Source organism: Harpia harpyja, chromosome 13 (genome assembly GCF_026419915.1).
Source record: "Harpia harpyja isolate bHarHar1 chromosome 13, bHarHar1 primary haplotype, whole genome shotgun sequence".
Lineage (NCBI taxonomy): Eukaryota > Metazoa > Chordata > Aves > Accipitriformes > Accipitridae > Harpia > Harpia harpyja.
In genome coordinates this window covers 12,040,328-12,061,452 of record NC_068952.1, presented here as the reverse complement: position 1 = coordinate 12,061,452, position 21,125 = coordinate 12,040,328, and the positions used below count along the sequence as shown (strand labels likewise).

Genomic DNA, 21,125 nt, shown 5'->3' with positions numbered 1-21,125 from the left:
GCGGATTGGCCCATGCCCGCCCCGCCCCGCCCCGCCCCGCCCGTCCCTTCCCTATTCACTCTTCCCTCGCGTTTTATGTCGCCATGAAACCCCGCCCACCTCCCCTCCCCTCCTCTCCTCTCGGTTGGAAAAGTCTGTTGTCAATCACGCCGTCCCCGGCGCGCGTCCCAGCTCCCGCGTCGTCCGCACAGCCCTGCGCGGAGGAGGGGGGGTGTTCCATGGTTCTCTCTTGTCATTGGCCGCCCTGCGCCGCCAATCATCCAGCGCCGCCAGCAACGGCCGCTCCTCTCGTCCCTTTCCCCCCCTTCCTCCCTTCAACTCCACTCGCTCCGCCAAGTTGAGCGGCCGCTCGCCCGCCGGCTCCGGGGCTCTGGCGGCGCGGCTGCGGCGGGCGGAGACACTCGTGGCGGCCCCCGGCGGAGCAGGAGGGGGCAGGATGACGGCGGAGGCGCGGGGAGCACCCGGCGGCGGTTGAAGGCGGAGAAGGGGCGTGTAGAAGCGAGCGACTGGGGAGCGGGGAGTGGAAGGCGCCTCCCCGGCGAGTCGGCCCAGGGACGAGTCCGGCCGATGACAGCGGGCTCGGCGCGGGCTGGCGCAGGCGAGCCCGACTGAGGGGGACGCGGAGCGAACCAGGCGGGAGCGGGGCAGCGGCGCCGCCGAGCCCGGCCCGCGGCGGCTCGCGTCGCGCCTGCACTGAGGAGAGTGGGAGCTCGGTGTGTCGTCGTCCCCCCCTTCTCCCCCCCCCCCCGCGGGAAAGTTTGGCGCCCGCCCGCCTCGCCGGGCAAAGTTGTCGTTGGGTTTGTTTGTTTGTTTTTCCCTTTCCTCCTCCTCCCCCCCCCTTCCGCTCCCCCGCCGCCCGCCGCTCTCCCCCGCCTCCCCGGCAGCCGGCTCCGCGCGGGGAGGAAACGGCGAGGGAAGCAGGAACAGAGGAGCGAGGCGGCAGCCCGGACCCAGGAACCTACCCAGCGCCCGGCAGCCAGCAGACCGCGCCGGCACCACCGCCCCGCTCGCCGCTAGGACGCCAGCCCTCTCCTCCCCTCTCCCCGTCGGGGTGTGTGCGTGCGCGGGCGGGCGTGAGGGCAGGGAGGACTTGGTTTTGGTGTTTTGTTTTTTTTTTTTTAAGCCCTTTTTTTGCCCGCCCGCTTCTCCCTCCGCTTTAATATATGCTTCTGGAGAGCGACGTCCCCCCGCGCCTCCTCATCGCCCAGCCATGTCGGCGGCCATCTCTGCCGCGGAGAAAGTGGATGGCTTCACACGGAAATCGGTGCGCAAGGCTCAGAGGCAGAAGCGCTCGCAGGGCTCCTCGCAGTTCCGCAGCCAGAGCAGCCAGGTGGAGCTCTCGCCGCTGCCCCAGCTCAAAGGTACCCGTCTGTCGTCTTCCCCCCCCTCCTCCTCTCCTGCACACCCCAGCCCTCCGGCCGCAGGTGCCGGTGCCGTCGGCCGCCCGGGGCTGCGCTGCCTCTTCTGATACCTCTTTGCCTGCCCCGCGCTGCCCTGTCGCCGCCTGTCCTGGCTCGTCCCCTTCCCCCTCACACCCTCTGCCCTTTAGCCGTGTCCTCCTCCGCTCCCGCTGCTTTCCAGGTAGGGAGCGGGCAGGAGTAGTTCTGTGTGCGGATGGGCTCGCTTCCTCTGCTCATACGAACGAGCGTCGTACACGTCGGTTCTCGCTTACTGCCCCGGGGAAGTAACCCCACTGACTCGCCACCCCTTTTCTGGGTAATTTAGGAGTGAGCGTTAGGGGGGCAGGTGTGCTTTTTGAGGGCTTATTGAGGAAAACGTAGGTAAGTTGAGTTCAGGAGTGCAGGGAATTGAGCACTAAAACCTAGGAGCGAGTGGTGGCTCCTCCTACGGGAGGATTTTGCAGAGGAACTCTGTGCCCGTGGCAGAACATCCTGAGTTACCGGAGAGAGTTTGCGTTTGGCTTCTTGGTTCCTTCCCATCACCTTTGGACAGTGTTTGAATGATGTTTTGCCTGTCTTTAATGATCAGGAATTGCCTCAGAGACCTTCTCCTGCATAGTGCTGTATGTGAACGCTCACAAGTGAATCAAAGTTGTAGATGCTGGCATTGCTGACATTAAAATAGATAGTGAAGCTTTTATCTTTGTACTGGAGCTAAAATCTGAAAAGATTCAGTTTGTTAGATTAGAAAAATGAAACGAAAGTTAATTGCAACCTTCCACACCTTTGAGCATCAAAATAAATTTCTGTATATTATTTCTTTTAAGAATTACAGAAATAGTTACTAGGCAGAGAATATAAAGTTGTTATTAAAGTATTTGACAGGGACCTGAAAAAGAAGTGAGAGATAGTACCTTAACGTGACCCAGCATATTAATTTTACTTCCACTAGTCTTAAAGTCTTCAGGTTTTTGAAGCTGCATCATGTGATGGTAGAGAAAATCTCTGATCATTTCCAGCAGATATCCAAAATCTGAATGAAATACAGCAAACTTAAAAATATTCTTGCATACTAAGTAATTTTTTTTTCCTGTTTTATTTTTATGGTTTTTACAGTCATGTTTGTAGTGTTTCAAGACAATTTTTTTTTTTCCTGCTCCTGAGTGGCACATGTACGTGAACAATAAAACTGGCAGAAATGTTATTAAATGCAAGTAAGCTTGGGCAGGAGAGTAACAAGGTGAGGGTTTGGGGTTTTTTTTAGCATGTTTGTTGCAGCAGCTTTGCCTGTTAGTTTTAACAACGGTAGGGGTGTTTGTGCTGTTTGGCTTGAGCTTGCTTTTTTTCTGTGAAGTTGTGTCCTGTCTTGGTACACTAGTTTGATTTGAGGGATTTATAACCGGAATATTATGTTTGAAATCAGTATTTAGTTTCTGCTATTTACACACTGTTTAGACAGTATATTTTCTTCAGAGATCATTTTTATAAAATCACACTTGAGACCTTGTAAAAGCACTTGGTAAATATCGCACATAGGTGGCAGACTTCAGAAAGTTTGACTCCTGACCCAGCAAACAGTTAAACATACATACTTTATGCAGGGAGTAATTCCAGCTTAAATCAGCAAAATGTCCAAGTTTACATTCTTTGCTGAGCTTGGACTTCAATATTAAATTTTTAACTCTATACGTTTAAATATTACAGTTTTGTCGGTGCAGTTTTACAGCTTTTTACTTATAACACAGAGAAATTTTGCATGGCATCAGCAGCTCAGATGTTCGGAAATTTGAGGCCATAAACTATCAGAGGAATTTCTTCAGTTATGCAGAGTTTTGTAGTAGTTTGAATTGCATTAAATTCTTAAAGGAAAATCATATCTGTCTTTATGATTTTCAATTTAAAGACTTGCCCTCTAAACCTGCTTCAGAACATAAATTGTGAGCAAAATATACTTTTATGAAATATAGTATCCCGACTAGCCAGTTAGCAGAAAGTTGGGCAGCACTCTTCTGCATGTTTTCTCCCTTGGGTTTGTGATGTTAGATTTGTCCTGAACGTAGCTATGGACATAGAATGATTTCTCTCCATCTGCTTGAGGCTCCCTCTCTTCCTTCCTGTCTTGAACCTCCCCTGCCCCCCAAACTAAAAAGGCTTCTAGAAAGAAGGTGTTTTCTTTCTCTATAAACATATCATTTTGTAAACTTTTTGTTCTAATCACACATGTCTTGGGACGATGAAGCTTTGCTTTATTCTTTAAAGTTATTATAGAATTCAGTAATAGTTGTGATGCTGCCAGTCACTTACAGAGTAGTAGTCAGTGTTCCCAGGGAGGGGCTGAAAAAGGAAAGTACAGTCATTATACTGATGCCTAAGGGTGCTTGGCGTACACTTACAAAATTAGATTAACACTTTTTGGTTTTCCAGTTATCTTCAAATAGATGGTTAAATCTGAGGTGTTTGAAGCCTCTATTGGGAGAAAAGTAGTGGTTTGTAGCTGAAAAAAAGCAGTTTGGTATTATGCTGCTGTAAAATATTTTATCTTGTTTATAGTTACTGTCTTGTTTCATCACTTTTAAGAAAAAATATTTTAAAATAAGTATAAACTGTATTCTAAAACTCCCCGGTAGGTTTGTCAGACTGGCCTAAAATACTTGCATCTATTTTACTGGAAGGAGAGATGTTCCAGAAGAAAAATAAAAATTACCTATCCACTCCAAAAAGTACCTTCTTGGGTAGAGAGTGTTGTGGGTTTTTTTCCTTTTATCGAGGGACTGTTTGTTTGCCACTGAAATGGCCAGATCAGATTGTGTAACACACTTTCATAGTTGTGTTGTTCAAAAGCTTGTAGACAGATAATCTTAAAAATACATATTTCTGGAGTTAATTGTGCTGCTGCTGTGTTTTACCAAAATTCCTTAATTTGGTTGTGTATTGTATCGCTGCTAGGAGAAGAAATATATCTGTAAGTAGTAGGTAACAGTCCCAAACAGTGGGTACTTTTCCCTTTGGTGTTTGGTTTTGGGGGGGGGGGTTAGATTGAGAGGACAGGCAGCAAGATTGTGTGTTGTCATTAGCATTCAGCTTATTGTTGTGTGTGATAGATATCTGGCATTTTTAGATAAAAGCTCAGCAAAATGTGACTGATGTCAGGATACCTAAAATAAATTAGTAGTGTGTTCTTCAGTTAAGTGACTGATGTCAGTATACATAAAATAAATTAGTAGTGTGTTCTTCAGTTCAGTTAGCAGGTGTTTGTTATTCAGGAGAGTGTCCATTTTACTGTATTGTTTAAAAGCTGAATAAGAAATACTGAAGAACCAGTGACTGTATTTAAAAGAAAAAAAAAGCTTGCTAAACCTGTTAGAAGTTGAAGTTACTTCCCCCCCCCATCTCCTTTTCATTTTGCTACTTTATAGTTTAGATAATACAAATCCTTTGAAAAATCTGCAGCCAAAATAGCATGCTGGTTAACAGCAGGACTTTATCACTTCATGGACAATTCTGAGGGTGTTGTTTAAAGAAAACTGGCAAAGGAAGTGTTACATTTAAGGTCTTAAGAAGTGGCAATTCTGTCTCAATAGCGAGTCTTTTAAAAGACTGCAATAGCACATGTAGTTACCTTCATTTTTGAAAAAAGAGATACAACTTGACCTTGGAACCTGATCTGACTCATTACAGTAAAAGTATGCATATTTGTTGCTGTAATTTTTCATTGAAGCAGCATGTAAAAATACAGGTGGAAAATGGTGAATAGAAAACACAACTCATTGCTTTTACTTAGCACGGTTAATGTGGTCTGTCAGGTTGTAAAGCAAATACACCTTTTTTCTTGTGTACCAAACATGTCAAGTGCAGCTGGAATGAATAAACATTTCCTGATGCCTTTCTGTGATCTTCTCAATAGTGAATATCCATTTGGGGAGACACACGTCACTGCAGGCTTATTTCCTATATTGTGCTCAGAGAACAAATATATGAAAAGAAATTCTTAGTATTTACTTCCAAATTAAACTGCCTCCCCACAGAGAAAACTCTGGTGCTTACAGCAGAAGAACTGGAAGGTGGTCCAAAAATCTTTCAACCCTAGGCTAGCGATGGTTATAACTATCTCTGTGGGGCTGAGAGTTATGGTGGTAAAGTATACTGGAATAAGACATTTTTAAGACGACCTTCCAGTATGTCGTTTCAACATCAATTACGGGGCCTAAAATAGGTGTTAACCATTGTATTTTCTTTACTTAAATCCTTGAGAGAGCGCTTTGGTTAGACTGAAAACAAGGTACCATGTTCAAGCTAAGCTTTTGTGGAAACATTACAGGAAGGCCTAATAAGCTTGCTTATGGGTAAAATTTTAACGTTATTAAATCTATCAGGGTCAGTTCAAACCTTAAATTTTGAATGTTTTGAGTCATAGAATCATAGAATGGTTTGGGTTGGAAGGGACCTTAAAAATCATCTAGTTTCAACCCCCCTGCCATGGGCAGGGACATATAGTCATATATGTAGTCATATAGTGTGTGCTTCAGAGTGACAAAAATAAGTGGAGTTAAAAACAGGTGAGAGGAATCCTCTTTTCATATTAAGTTGCCTTTGCTCCCCAAAGGAAAATGTCCTTCAAAATTTTAGAATGGTTTACTTTTACTACAGCCTTAATAAATATGTGTAAGTGAAATGACAGTTTTCTGTCTCAGATTTGCACTTTTTTTTTTTGGTATCCCTCACGATTGATCATTATTTCCTCTTCTGTAGTCCCCCATCCTCTCTCTACCTTTTGTATTCAACATCCCTTGGAACTACGATCTTCTTGGGTGAGTTTTTCATTAAGAGAGATAATCTTTATTTCAGATGAAGAATGAGGATGTTCTGTGAGGAATTTAGTTTTAACTCTTCTGTATAATCTCAGCAGGGCGTACTATAAAGTAGTCAAAACTTCTGTTTAGTGAAGTAACAATCTTGAGAAATAGAGAACCTAGCTTTAAGAATTTTTTTAATATTCTAATGTAGCTTCATGAAAAATGAGCTGTTTAATTTTTTTTTCTATATTAAGGAACTGTTCCTAGTTTATGGAGCGGAACATTTAGTCTTTAATTCTTAACAAATTGACCTTTTTTATCCTTAGACTTGAATTTTTGGTCTTAGAATATACTTCCATCAAGAGCAACTCCTAAATATAGAGCCTATTGACAGTCTTCACATGAACTTTTCTATTTAAATCTTTCACATCTTCTGTGTGCCAGCTTAGTATCAGATTTCTTTTTCCATATTCGTTGCTTTCTAGTTTAGTCAGATATTACTTTTGCAGGTGCTGAATTTAATGTTGGTTGCTGTAGGAAATACAAATTGAATTACTTATTGCTTGAGGCTATCTGATCAAAAGAAGATTATTTCAATCTACAGATTTTTTTTTTTTAATATCTATCTTAAAATCATTCAGTGCTTTTGAAAAGGTGTCATACCAACAGTTCTGGACAGATTAATATTCTGTTTAAACATAGAAGGGATATGTGTTGTGTTCTTATGCAAAAAAGTCACTTCCATTGGGAAGGGTATAAAATTCAGCTTCTATGCCATTGTAGTCCTGAATCCTGTTTTAATCTAGCAGGCTAAAATTAATATTTGTAGTTTTGTAACAGCGTGTGGATTTTGAAGGTTGGAACCACAGCCAAACTAGATGAATAGGTAGTAAGTAATGTCTGTTTTATAAGACTTCCTTGGCAAAATACTCTACTAGAAACTGGACCAGCAGCGACAGCTTCTTTTTGATGTCTGAATCACTGATTTTTATCACTGAACTAGTTTCTGTTAAATTTTGCTGAGTTCATGGCCAATGAAGTATGTTGTCTACAAGATGCCTATTTCATAGTATACTTTTGACTTAAAGGCAGAGCTCGTCATAGTTAAGGTTGCCTACAATTTTCCTTCACAAGACCTTATTCTCAGCTGCTTACAGCATTGCTAAACTGTTTGGACTGAAGTTTTCCATGCCAAGTATGGACAGTTTTATTTGGAACTGTTCCTCACGCTAATTTTCTTAGTTTCAGCAAAAACAGCTCAAACTGCTCTTAAGACCAGAGGAAAAATAAATTGTACAGTGTCAATATAAAAAAAAAAAAAAATCTTACTGTCTTGAGGTTTAATGTTTGCTGTACGTGGGAGCTTAGGACACAGTTACTAATGAAAGTGGATCTAATTTGGTCCAAATTCTAAGACATGCTCAGTAGCTATTGTAGCTCAGTAGCAAGACTGATGATTCAGTATGTACTACACTATTCTGTACAGATACTTCAGGATCTACTATGCTACTCTCATCTGCTATGCTCTGTGGGGCTACTATGCATGGCTTTTCTGTGGTTTTCTTGTCTGTAGTACTGCTAGGCACAGCAACTAAGCATACGGAAAACTTGTAGTTTTCTACAAGCAAGAACCCAGAAGTCTATTACAGGTGAGGGGGTAGTATGGAAGTGGTGGGCTGATTAGAGAAGCTTAAGTGGGAAGAGAGGGCAGGAGCTAGCTCCTTTCCAGTAGCTGCGGTAAGCTCAGTATTTAGAGTCTCAACATTCCTGTTGGCTGTGAAACTTTCTGGAAATGTTTCTTATCATACTCTTGTAGTTTCTTCATAGTTTTTCATTGCAGCCATGGTTTTTGAACTTCCCATGATCTTCCTGAAACTTCATGGGCTTAGGGTTTTTGTTCTGTACGTCAGGAACTGATTGCAGACTTGGTTCATCAAATGAGAGTCTTGCGAATTTAAAAATGAGGAGAACTTAACAGCAGTGACCATGATTAGAGCATGAAATTCACTTTCAGTCATTGTGTTTAGTAGTACTGCTCTGGCTACCATATGGGTGGGGGGTGTGTATGGGAACTGAAGCTGAGAAAGGTTGGTGAAATGTAGATGCAGGATACTAGGCCTTAGTATGTTAAGGATATGGAGGCTATGGGAAGAGAGAGCAGTCTGATCAGAATTGTAGGTGACCTGTAGCCTATTTAGTAGCAGCATGTGTTGCTGCTATGAATATGGTGAAGGGAAAAGGCTATAGATTTTTCTTTTTTTTAAAAAAAAGATTGTGCTATTGTGTTGCCTGGCTACCACTGGGAAAAGATTTCTATCTTGTTCTCATCTCAAGTTTCCTCTCTTGGCCATTGTTTCTCACTATCTTACCAAGCAAAGCTTTGGTGAAATTTATAGTTTTTGTCAGCTTAATTGATATGTTTCAGAAGAGAAGTATGAATTTTGCTGTGGAACTGGGAGGTCAAGGTGCAAGTAACAACAAAAATTGTATTTGCACGTGTGTATTCAAGAATAGTGCTACAAAAGGAAGATGTTCTAATTGTAGTAAGTGATTTTTAAACCCTTGAGAATTAGAGGCATTAAAGCTATTCCCTACCATAACAGCAAAACTTTCAATATGTTATACAAGTTTACTTTTTCAAATTACTGATTAAAAGTTTATATCTGGGACCATCACACACTTGGAGAGTTGACAAGCTGTGGATAACAGAGGTAAAAGCAGCACAGTAGATTTTCTCAGAAGATCTGAAAGAAGAGGTGAGGTGAGTGAGTTTAGAGAAGGACAATAGAGCATGGGCCAGGAATGCTGATGTGAAGAAGAGCAGGAATAAAAAGTCACAGCAATTTGTCTGAATATGAAGGGTGAAACAGCTTTATTTCTGCTATTGCTGTATTTGAGAATTAGCAGGGTGCATCACTGCATAAACAAGTGAACTTTTAGATGTGATTTAATAGGTTACTTTGTTTCTGTAGATGGTTGGTCCTGTAAAAAATAAAAGCACAGCTTTTATTTTATTAATTTCTTCCAAAGTAAAATTCTATGGGAAAGTGTAGCAGAATAAAATGGGTTTAACAAAAAAAGGTTGCAATTTAGTGTAATTGGGTAAAGCTTTTGAAAAGTGTATGATGTTTTTCATTAAAAATTCTGTGCTTGCTTGTAATATGGCATATGTGTAAGACTGAAGTCTTGTTAAGCAGCATAAATTTTGGTTCCACACGTATGTAATGGCAAAAAATGATGAGAATTTAACTTAGGCTTTGAATTAAATATGTGAAATAAATTTGTGCATTTCAGCATTGTTGGATTCTGTAGGAAAACAGTCATTATTATTTTGAGATGAAAATTAAATTGCAAATGTCAGAATCCCCTAGAGAGGCATAGGCTGGGTCCCACAGTACAGTCAGGAAGGACAAGGTTTAGTAATTTATATTTCTGTGTATTTTCCCTTCAGAGTAGGAAGCAGGAGCAAAATAAACTCAGGACATCAAAATGGTGTAAATTGAGTTTAAAAATAGCCGAGAGATTTTGCCCAATGGGAATATACTTAAGTGTAGGATCCCTCATGACTGAACACTTGATGTTTACGGTTTTTGATGGAAAGAATGTAACTGTTAGAGTATGGTTAAAATTGATGAAAAAAGTAGCTCAACCTTTTATTTATGAGGCTAAATGCTTAAATTAAGTGAAGTGGGTAAAGAGATTGTGCAAGTGCTTTTGAATATTCATCTGCTCGGGATGATCTATTCCCATTGAGGTCAGTGGGAGTTAGGTCACTGAATGCAGCAGAACCATGATTTCACCTGTGTTTCCAGTCTAATTTAATCTTAGTTCTTCCTACTGTAACTTTATCATTATAAAGTATCTCATTATCTTATTAGTCTGAGAAAACTTTGAAAATTAAGAAACACTGGTTTAGCCAATTCGTAAAGTATGTATTTATCTGAGGAATTAATTCAATACCTGTAACTTCCACCCAGATTTACACAGGGATTTGAGGGAAGAGGAGGTTTTTCCTTGGCTTTTGAACAGCTAGATTGCATGTTTCCCCTGGCACAGATTTCCTATTGAATTGCTCCCCTATACATCCCCTTCACACACTGCAAAATGAGTTTCTGTACTTCTGTGAAGTAATGTTTAACAGCTACCCCTTGGTTTCAAATAAAAGGTATTTTTATATTACACTCAGCACTAATTTTGCCATGTGAAAACGACATGAGTGTGTCTTCAGTTTCTGGGAAAATGCAAACAAAATTGATTTGTAATGTTGACTTGCATTTTCTAGTGTGATGGCAAACTGGAGAACTTCAGTGTCTTACTCAAAATTAATTTTATATTTGGATAAGGTGAGGAAGTGATTGGGGAAACATACAAGTTAATAGATTTTAAAAAATAATATTCCACACCAGATTCACTTACGCCATACTTCATTATCAATGCTTACTAATTATAAAATACCATGATTTCAGTCATATAGGAGTTTTGCAGTCGACTTAATAAAAAGGGAACTTTCAAATTGTAAATACAGTTTCTGTCCTTTCAAGCTTAAAAAGTGCAAATCTATTTGTTTTGGTCTTCTGGTCAAGGAAAGTGTTTATGTTCCTATGAATAGAGTATGTTTTTAATACAGTACTGTATAATGGGTATTGAGCTTAAGTTTTTACTGAGTCTGTGTGGCACACAACTTTGTCACCTGCTTTTCAGCTGTCTTTATCCCCTGGTAATGTATATGCAGAGTACTACAGCTGTTGGGGCAATAAAATAGCTGTTCAGATTATTCTTTTAATACTTACAGGGTAGATGTGAAACGGTTCCTTGAGTCTGCCTTGTCACAACCTAAGGGTTGTTTTACATCTTCAAAATTACCTGTGAAAATCCAAAATTGTATTGGACCTTTACACTTCAATAATATTTCTTTAAGGCCAAATATTTGTGTTTGGGGGAAAGTATAATTAGCAGTTTGTGTGTCAGGAACAAGCAGCATCATACCGATTGTCCCTTCTGATCTTTTTTGATTCGACTATCTCAGAAACTTGGTCCGTTCTCTCTTTCCCTTTCTGTAGAGTCTCTTTGGTCTTGCTGGTGGTTCATTTTCCTGGCATGAGTGAGTTACCAGGAGTAACAAGTTGTGTGCCAGCCTCTGTGGGTGCTCTCAGCTTGTGGCTAGTACAATATAACCTGAGTTAGACTTTAGAGAGAGGACCTTTTTATATACCCAGGACTTTACCTTGACGTTTATTTGCCCTCTTGTTAGGAGGACTTCCTGAAAGCGTGTGTGTTTTACCATAACAAAAACTTCTGTTCCATTTCAATGTAACAAAAGCTATTTAGGAGTTGTATTTTCTGTTTTGGGAAAGCAGTTTTAATTCTCAGGCCTTTGTATCAACTTTTGTAATTTTAAGTTAAAGGTTGCCATTTATCCCATATTCACATCTTCTGAGAAACAATTTCCTATTCCAGAAATCAATTACTCTCCCCTCTTTCCCCATTTAATGACCTGGCTGTGCATGTTAATTCTGTGATAGGATTTATCACCTTTAAATTTAGCACTATCTTCCTTAAAGAGGCAGGGTTCCTATTTTAAATTATTTTAAGATCACTATTACTTAATAATCACGAGCTATGACACCTCTGTCAAGCCAGTGAAACCATTATTTGGGCTAATGTCTTGCATGCAGGAGAGAATGCTAAGCTCTTAGAGCCTCTGGTTATATTCAGGATAGGCCTATCCTGGCATATGATCAGTCATTAAAACTGCTTGATGGTTTTTAAATGAAGACATCAAATACAATAGCAGGGTATGCCAAAAACATAAATGAATGCATTGGGGAACATAATAGTTGGCTTAGTGGTGGAAGAAGGCTTGTGTGCTGGTTTTGGCTGGGATGATTTTCTTCATAGTAGCTGGTATGGGGCTATGTTTTGGATTTGTGCTGAAAACAGCGTTGATAACACTGATAATTGAGAGATGTTTTCATTACTGCTGAGCAGTGCTTACACAGAGCTAAGGCCTTTTCTGCTTCTCACCCCACCCCACCAGTGGGGAGGCTGGGGGGGCACAAGGAGTTGGGAGGGGACACAGCTGGGACAGCTGACCCCAACTGACCAAACAGATATTCCAGACCATATGATGTCATGATCAGCATACAAAGCTGGGGGAAGAAGAAGGAAGGGGGGATGCTTGGAGTGATGGCGTTTGTCTTCCCAAGTAACTGCTATACGTGATGGAGCCCTGCTTTCCTGGAGATGGCTGAACACTTGCCTGCTGATGGGAAGTGGTGAATGAATTCCTTGTTTTGCTTTTGCTTTACCTATTAAACTGCCTTTATCTCAGCCCACGAGTTTTCTCGCTTTTACCCTTCTGATTCTCTCCCCCATCCCACTGTGAGGGAGGTGAGTGAGTGGCCGTGTGGTGCTTAGTGGCTGGCTGGGGTTAAACCATGACAGCTTGGTTCAAACACAAGAGGAGTAGTGTAATTGTTTTTTGAAAACATACAATTCAGCTGTGTAAGAAGTGAAACTTCTTTGCCTTTTATAATAAATATAGTATCACCCTGAAAAAGCTTGCATACGGTTAACCATATGCAAATGGCTCAGCTTCTCTTGCCTGACCACGATGTTTGAGACATTAACTCTTTCAGTCTCTCACACTCAGTACTTTCAAAAGCAGCATTGATTCAACTGTGTCAGATCATCGGACAGTTTTTTGGGGTTTTTTTGGCTTTTTTTTGTTGTTGTTGCATGGAGCTGAATTTTGGTTAGATTCTGAACTGGTGGTGTGCTCTTGAGGAAACCTTTGTATTGTTCAAGTTGTACATTTTGTTAAGGATAACTTCAGGGTGTTTTATGTTCCTGTTCCAGTGGTTGGTATGTTTGGTGAGTTGTTTTTTTTGTTTAAGGAATCAATGGTGCTTTAATTCTCCTTTTTGAGAAAGTATGGTAGAAATGAGGTGAATTGTGGCAGACCTGGTTACTAGAATCTTACTTACTATTTAACTTTTTGGGGACCAAGAGAATAATTTATATTACTTTTTGCATTTGACTGCATGTTGTATTCTGTAATTAGACAGTAGGAAATAGGGCTATTAATATGAAAGCACTTCAGCAGAATACTTTCTTACTGTCTGAAGTGTCTTGGTTGACTCAAATCTTCAGTAAAATCAAGGGATTTGACGTGGTAGTAGTTGGGGACTCTTAACTATATGAGATTATAAGAAAGCTTGGAAGACAGTAGAAACAATCCAGATCAGACACTTGCAGTTTACCATCACTGCCAGGAGTCATGTCACAATTTGTGACAGATGTTGTTAGGTGAGCATAGGCTTTTCAGATTTTCTGGACTGATTTAAGGTCAACTGCTGGCCCTGTGGAGTGGCGGAGGAGACTATCTGGACAAACAATGTCTGTTATTGGATGGAAGATAGCTTTCCAGGAGTACTTTTAGTAAATGACTTGGTAATCATCTATAGCCTAGACTTTGCAATTAACTCCGTAAACCACAATTCTGTGTGTGAATAAAAGTCATTGTTGATCGTTATCCTCATTTAGTTTTACTTCTGATGTGTGATTTCTTTTTTTCTTTTTATTTTTCCTTTTTTTTCACTTTCTTTTTCTTCCTTGGCATGTGTCATAGAATTAATCTTAAATCCAGAATATTCTAATGAGCAAAATTTCTGATTTCTTAGCTATTTCAAAAGAAAATGGGGATTTACTTGGATGGTGGTATGATTTTTAGCAGGTTGGTTGGTTTTGGCAATTTTAATTTGACTTTGCACAACTGGCTGGGGAAAGATGTATATTAACTTGGATGAAATGTGTTATAGGGACAGTTGAGCAAGTAGGGTCTAACAGTGTATTTTTGAAGTACTGTTCATGTGGATCTCAGTGCAAGTCCTGTCTGATGACCATCTGCAGAATAGTTTGCCTCTAAGTGGAAGTACAGCAGAAGCTCAGCTCATTATCTTGATTGCTTCTTTGCAGTCCTTTTGATTTCTGAAATGAAGAGCTTAAGTGTTAGTATGAGCACACAGGTCCTAGATGGGATTGACCAATGTGCCTTCTGTGCCAAGTCTTTGTTTTGGTCATCTCCTATGTATGTAGTATGAATTACCTTGTAGCATAAAGTTTGAGAATACCATTCTACTTTGTTGTCTTCCAAACCTCCTTCTCCAGTGAACAAACATATTACTGTATAGGGAGCTGGTTAGCTTTTAAGATATATAATGTTCTGTCTGATTTCCTTATCTGACCTGGAAAGTCAGAGCTCTGTTTACTGCAAACTTGCAGAGGAACTTACTCAGCCCCTTCCGGAGTTCCAGCAACAGCTGTAGACTTTGGGGTAACAGGTAATTTGAAAATACGTGCTGTTGAACTCTGAATGGAGGGGGTAGGGGGGAAAATCTACAATGCTAGTCTATTAAGAAATGGTACTTAGGGTGGCAAAGTTTTTCTATGTGGAAAACCTGAAAATACTGATGACAAGATCCCTTGGATACCTAAGGTGCTGCATGAGTACTCATCTGAGTAGCCCCGCTAGTTCCAGTTGGGCTGTTGAGCTACCAAAAGCTGGAATTGTGGGAAATTCTGTTACAGGTGTACAGAGTTACTGGAGAATGTTACAGACTACCAGTATAGCCAAATATACTGTGAGATTTTATACAGGGGCTACATTTTCTTTAAAAAGGAGCTTAAAGCGATTTAAACCCCCCACCCCACCCCCCCCAAGTATCATTCAAAAAAGTAGCTAACTTAATGCATAGGTAGGATTTTTCAGTTATCTCGTACCTCTATAGTTGGATGATATGTTTCCAAAGGTGATGGTGAACTAACTTAACAGCTTACTGCAGCTGAAAGGAGTTTCTGCTCCCATCACTAATCTTGTGCCAGAGCTGAGGCACATCAGGCCCCTCCAGAAGCCATTTAACCTCACTAATATGGCCATGTTATTGAGTTAAAGCAGCTCATGGAAGAGTCTGACAAGTTCCAGAGCCAGTGTTGAGGGATGGATGTGACTGGGAGCAGAGGAGGGGAAGGGAGGAATAAATGGCAAGGGGGTAGCGAGGAGAGAGACCTCTCTCCTTTTCATTGTCAGCCAGCTATTTTGCTGCCTGTCAAGCTGCAGATGTAGACTTCTGAGAACCTGGAAACATGCTCCCTCTGTCCTCTGTTGTAACAAAATTGCATCAAAACTCCATTTCTTAATAATGCTTTACCATGCCTATAACATAAACACTGACCCAGATGCTACAAGAGATCACAACAACAATGCACGCAAGAACTCCTCAGGACAAAAATAAATCTTAAATTTAGGTTAAACAGGACTCCTTATGCTTGATTTATGTAGACTAGGGCAAAGTTTATCAGACTAACCTCTTTCCAGACTAATGGTATCTCTGAAAAGAGCAGGCTGTACAACAGTGTTAGTAATTTACTGATGTGAAGAAATAAATCAAAAAGCAAAGCAAACCAAACACTTAATGTCTTGTAGTACATGTGCTTCTGTGCTTCTCTCTCCATGTCAGTGTTAGGGTTCTATTCTGCTCTGGCAGGTCCTTCCACCATTGAGTACAGCTACATATAACACAGTAAATGTAACCGGACAACAGAGACTAAATGCTAAACTTCATGCTGTGGAATATGGCATAATTATGGCACAATCCTTGTCATGTATCAATCCTTGTCTGTATTTCAGTTTGTCAGGGAATTATGTAGAAGTGTAGGATTGCCCACCAACTTCAATTTACTGTAAGGAGAGATGCAGTACTTTATTCTATAATATCATTGTCCTCTAAGTGTTTGAAATGGCTGTATGTGAACTGCTTTAAGAGGCTGTCAGAGGAAAACTTCATGGTTGTTTCTCTGGCTTCTGCATCTTCCTGGGGCAGCTTTTTCAGGAAGAAGTTACCTGATTAGAGATATTTTAAAAAAATTTTGGAAACTTGTTGCAAATGTTTGAGAGGGTTTACTTTGTATTGGCAGGGAAAGTATGTTATTTGAATTTCCAATTTGTGTAGTTTAGAGAGAAGTTCTTGTGGACTTAGATTCTGGTTGCTGCTATTGAAGCAAGGATTATGTTAGGTTCTCTGGCTTTGTATGGAAGGTCTCGCGTAAACAATTCTGTTGAGAAGGGAGAAGAATCTATCTCTTCCTTCCAGGAGAAAGGCCTGTAAACATATGTGATAAATATACTGTGGGAAGGTGTCATTGTAGTGCCCTGGCTAGTGATATGGTGGCGGTTGTCTCTCCAGTTACATACTAGTGAGGTAGCTCTGTGATTGTGAACTCTCCGTATCTATATTTCATTTGGGCCCTCCCTGGAAAAAATAATCTTTTAACTCAATATTCCATGCTTAGACTTGGATTGACGACTTTATAAATTTGAAAGCATTTGATTTGGAGACAAATCTGTACAACCATGCAGTTTTAATGTTTAATAAACTTCTGCTCAGGAGGAACTTCCAGGTCAACTTGTTTGTAACTTTTTATCCTGATATTGTGATATTGTGGCTACTGCCTGTAATGATCAGGTTTTTGTAAACAGTAGAAATAGCCTGTTGAGAATTTCGGTACTATGAAGTGCAACAATCAAATGAACTATTTTAATCAGTTACAAACATTTTACCATCTATTGTGGAAATGACCAGAGGCAATGAATATCCTTAGAAAGAGTCATGGTTAAAGTGGATCATAACTTACAGTAATTCTTTCGGTGTTGGATGGAAATCTTGGCTTTAGAATTTCCCATCATCATACCTGATTAAGAATCGGCTTTCTGTGGCTGCCTAAAAATCTCATTGCTACTTTCCCAAGGACCTCAGATCAACTTAGAACCAACCTTTCAAAGAATGTAACAGTGGATTTAAAGAATTTCCTAAATAGCGCTTCTGTAGAGCAGCCTCTAGAAAATAAAGTTGAGGCAACTGCATTTTGTTCACCTGGATCAGATGGTGTGTAGACCATTTTCTGGGGTGTGGTTTAATATATGTATCTTGACATTCTTCTAAAAAGGATTAAATGCTTTTGTTCCCTTTTTTTTCTGCTTTAGGCTTCCTCATGTTTTGTTTCCTTCCCTCCTTTTTTTTCTTTTTTTCTTTTTTTTTTTTTTCTTCCTAAAGTGTCTTTTCCAACAACATGCAGCAATTCAGGGACAGGCTGGTAACAGAATTCAGGCTTCAATTTTTATCCTACTCTTCCCCCCAATATCGCCTGTCAACAGGGTTATTTTATTGAGGCATCCACTCTCTACTTTGAATCTACATTGTCTTCTATGGTCCTTATGGTGTTTAGGGTATTTGAAGAAAAGCAATTATCTTGAACTTTAGATGTATGGTGAAATATTGATAGATATTAAATTAAAAGTGGTTTAAAAATAATGCCACAGGTTGTTAAACTACTAAAGCTAAAAGCTCCCCTATTTATGCAATTACGGTGACACAGTTTATTTTATTCATAGAACTGGAGTAAACTATTGCAATATGATATTATTGTTGTGTAGAGTTGTCTAGCTTCTGTTATGCTGGGATAGCTAAAGATAGTTAAAGACAAGGCTTTAAAAAGCTAAGAACACTATCCGACAAACAAATTTTCCCAAATTACTTGGTGGTTCCCATGGTACCTCTCATAACATTCCCGGGATAAATGTGCTATGTGTCAAGCAGTGATTGAGTACATGAAGACAGGTAGTGCTGATACAACAGAACTGGCTTTCTTGTTACCTTATTTATTACCATGGTTGTACACAATTTTCATCCCGTGCAGATGTCTTTATTTTATGATTCCCCTTATAAGTATGGAAAATGGATGTAGGCGTAGAAGAAAATACTTCCTTCGGTTTTGCTTTAAATAATAAGAGTAACAAAACAGATTAATGGGCAGGTTTTTCATTTGAGAAAACATGTCTAATTGAGGTAGATCAGATTGCTAATGAAATGGACTGGTGATGCATGGCAGGAGAGATACGATCTCTGTTACTCTAATGTCTAACTAAAAGTGGCTAATGCAGGGATTTCTTTGATACTCTAGGGAGGGTAATAAGTGATTTGATTATGTTGTCTGAATTCCTGTTACTTGCTTTTAACCTTAGGTCTTTAGTCTGTTTTAACCAGTGTTAGGAGTATTCAGATGCTGTCTGCTAGTTTTTGAAACTTCTGGGTAAATTCCAGTTAATGTTACTTCATTTTATTGAACATCAACTAAATACACTGTATTAGTTGTGCCTCACTGCTGGGCTTTTGTACCTTGGAGTATAGTTAAGTTTGTAGTGAGGAAAAATAAGAGTAGGTTTGACTCCTGTTTGAGCCTGGCTATCAGCTTGGGGCTAGTGTCAAAAAAAGCTGTCCTCCCTGTGTCGGTTCCTTAAATTAGGCTTTTTGGATTTTAGCCTCAGCATGTCACTGTTATTGCTTTGTTGCTATGATACAATACTTACTCATGCAATCCCCTGTAGAATATTAGAAGATCTGAACTGAAATGTTATGTAACTTACTGATGTTTTTACAGCTGATGCTCATTATTTTGCAGAGTGTAACAATTCATGTCTTTGTAGTTATCTGAGTGAAATAAGCATATTGCAAGATTTTTAGTCAAAAGAAAAATGGTTAAAATTGCAGAATTAACATTCAAAAGTATGAATTGTTCTTTATGAGGGAGTAGTAATTGCTAGCTTTTTCAAAAGCTCACTGAAGTTGTTATGCTCATTTAATAGGATCATAACTGTTAGATGGGGAAAGGGAATACAATACAATATTCTGGTGTCTGAACTTTCAGGGCAGAGTGAGTGGTTGGGATTACAGTGGAGGCGTTTCAGTCCATTTTAGCAATTACTTTTTGCTTATGGAAACGAAAGAATTCTATCAGATAATTACTGAACATTAAAACCACTGTTGACTGTTGTTCCAGCCACTAAATAGAAAGTGTTTTGGTAAGAAACTTGAGGAGCTGGCATTATTAAAGAGTGTTTGAGTTGTTAAACTTTAAAATGAAGTTTGTTTAATTAGAATAACGCTTAAACAATAAAGAGAAGCATGAGATATTTTTGTGATTTGTTCAGATTTTAAAGTGAGACTCGAGATTTTCAATACTCAGTGTTACAAGGCAGTTGCCTTTTTCTTGTCTTGATAATTTCCTTATGATGAAACAGCAGTGCTAAGATCAATACTGCAGTGAATGAATGAAGCAAAGGGATTAGTAGTCTGGCTATAGACAGGTCTTGAAGTTTCTTCAGGGGGAGAGCATTCCTTATTTGCAGATAAGATTGGAAACAAAAATTTTTCACAAGAACAAGTAAAACCCCAACTGACTGATGGATGATGTGATGCTATGTTGCTGGAGTGGCATAGAACCCCAACAATTAAAAACAAGAATGAAAGGCACATTAAACCAATTTTTCAGTTAAAACCATGGCTTCTTTTGTTGTGATCATGCAACTTTTGAGCAGTTACAATGTTTTAAGGATGTATTAAATTTTTTAAGTGTACCGTACTTAATAATCCATCTCTTTTTAGAGCTAATGTGAAATACTAATGGAGGAATTTTGCTTATCAGCTTATAGAGAAACTGGACTCTAAAATGAAAATGCCAAGTCATAGCCGAACATGTTGCCTTAATAGGCCAAAAAAGCTGGAAGACCTTACATGACTAAGATTGTAATAAATTATTTAGACCAAAGCATGAAAATTCAGGATTAATGCTTTTGAAATATTGGAGTTGTTTCTTAAGAGAAACATTCATCACATGATGTCAAAAGTATGGGAAGTATTTTGCATTGGGGTAAAGCGACAAGGTTCCTTCAAAGCAGATTTTACAGCTTTTAAGCAGGTTACATAATAAAGGATTAGGGAACAGAATGAGACAAATCAGATGAATGAAAGGTTAGTATGATGCACTGCTTCTGTATATGACTTTTGGTGAGGGAGAGTTGGTACTTATTAATGTCTATGTATTTCAAATAAAGTTAATTCAGGCACTCATTTTCCATAAGTATATTTACTGCCATATGTTTATCCGTTATTTCTTGTACAAAACATCATTTGTGAATGGCGGGTCTTTCATTCTAATATACTTGAACAGGTATTTTCAGTTTTGACAGTATTGCTTATTAATTTGCTGACTATAGAGCATACTATTCCCCATAATAAAAAACCTGATAGCTATGCAAATTTTAGTCAGCAAAATATTTAGAAATCCTGTGTTTGCTTCTACAGATTTAAGTGTTGGTTGGTTCTGTTTTGTTTTTTTTCTTCTATAGATGCCACCTTCAATGAACAGCAAGATCTTTTTTGTCAGAAGTTGCAGCAGTGTTGTGTACTCTTTGACTTCATGGACTCTGTTTCAGACCTGAAAAGCAAAGAAATTAAGAGAGCAACGCTGAATGAACTGGTTGAATATGTTTCAACAAATCGTGGAGTGATAGTTGAATCAGCTTATGCTGACATAGTGAAAATGGTAAGTACAATGTTCTTGTTATATTTTGTATTTTGATAAAATATCTTAAATTAATCAGTTTACAACTCTAATGGCATCTAACTCAGAATTGCTGTTGGTTATTCTGCTTATACAATATAATATAATTCGTTAATGATAACTTGGCTTACAAGATTGTCTAGAAAGGCTTGTAAAAACAAACAACTTGTAAGTTTTAATTATTAGCTGCAATATGATGCATTCAGGTTAATTAAAATGAAAGAACTGGTATATTGCAGATGCTTGCAGTCTGGGTAAGCTTTGAAGTTGTTCTCATTCAGAAAATGGCAATATTTCAGTGCTGTCTGTCTTTAAGAATGGCAGTGGAATGACAGGCTAAGGTTTTCTGGTAAAGATTCTTGCAGGTACTAGTGTCAAGAGAAAGATTTATCAGTGTAAGAAAGCAACTTTGTAAATACTTTATATGGCTGTTTGTTACTGTTTTGGCCTTGGAGAGCTGTGCTAGAGTAGTCTT

At 39.5% G+C, this 21,125-nt stretch overlaps 1 protein-coding gene across 2 annotated transcripts in view; it reads left to right on the top strand.

Annotated features, from left to right (window-relative positions):
* Positions 1-303: 303 nt before the first annotated feature.
* PPP2R5A (protein phosphatase 2 regulatory subunit B'alpha) overlaps positions 304-21,125 on the top strand; it is a 47,687-nt gene continuing 26,865 nt past the window's right edge. For both annotated transcript variants that reach the window (XM_052805422.1, XM_052805420.1), the window contains exons 1-2: positions 304-1,361; positions 20,436-20,632. In XM_052805422.1, the coding sequence (XP_052661382.1) occupies positions 1,211-1,361; positions 20,436-20,632 (348 nt within the window). In that variant the 5' untranslated portion in view covers positions 304-1,210. The remainder of the gene's footprint in view (positions 1,362-20,435; positions 20,633-21,125) is intronic.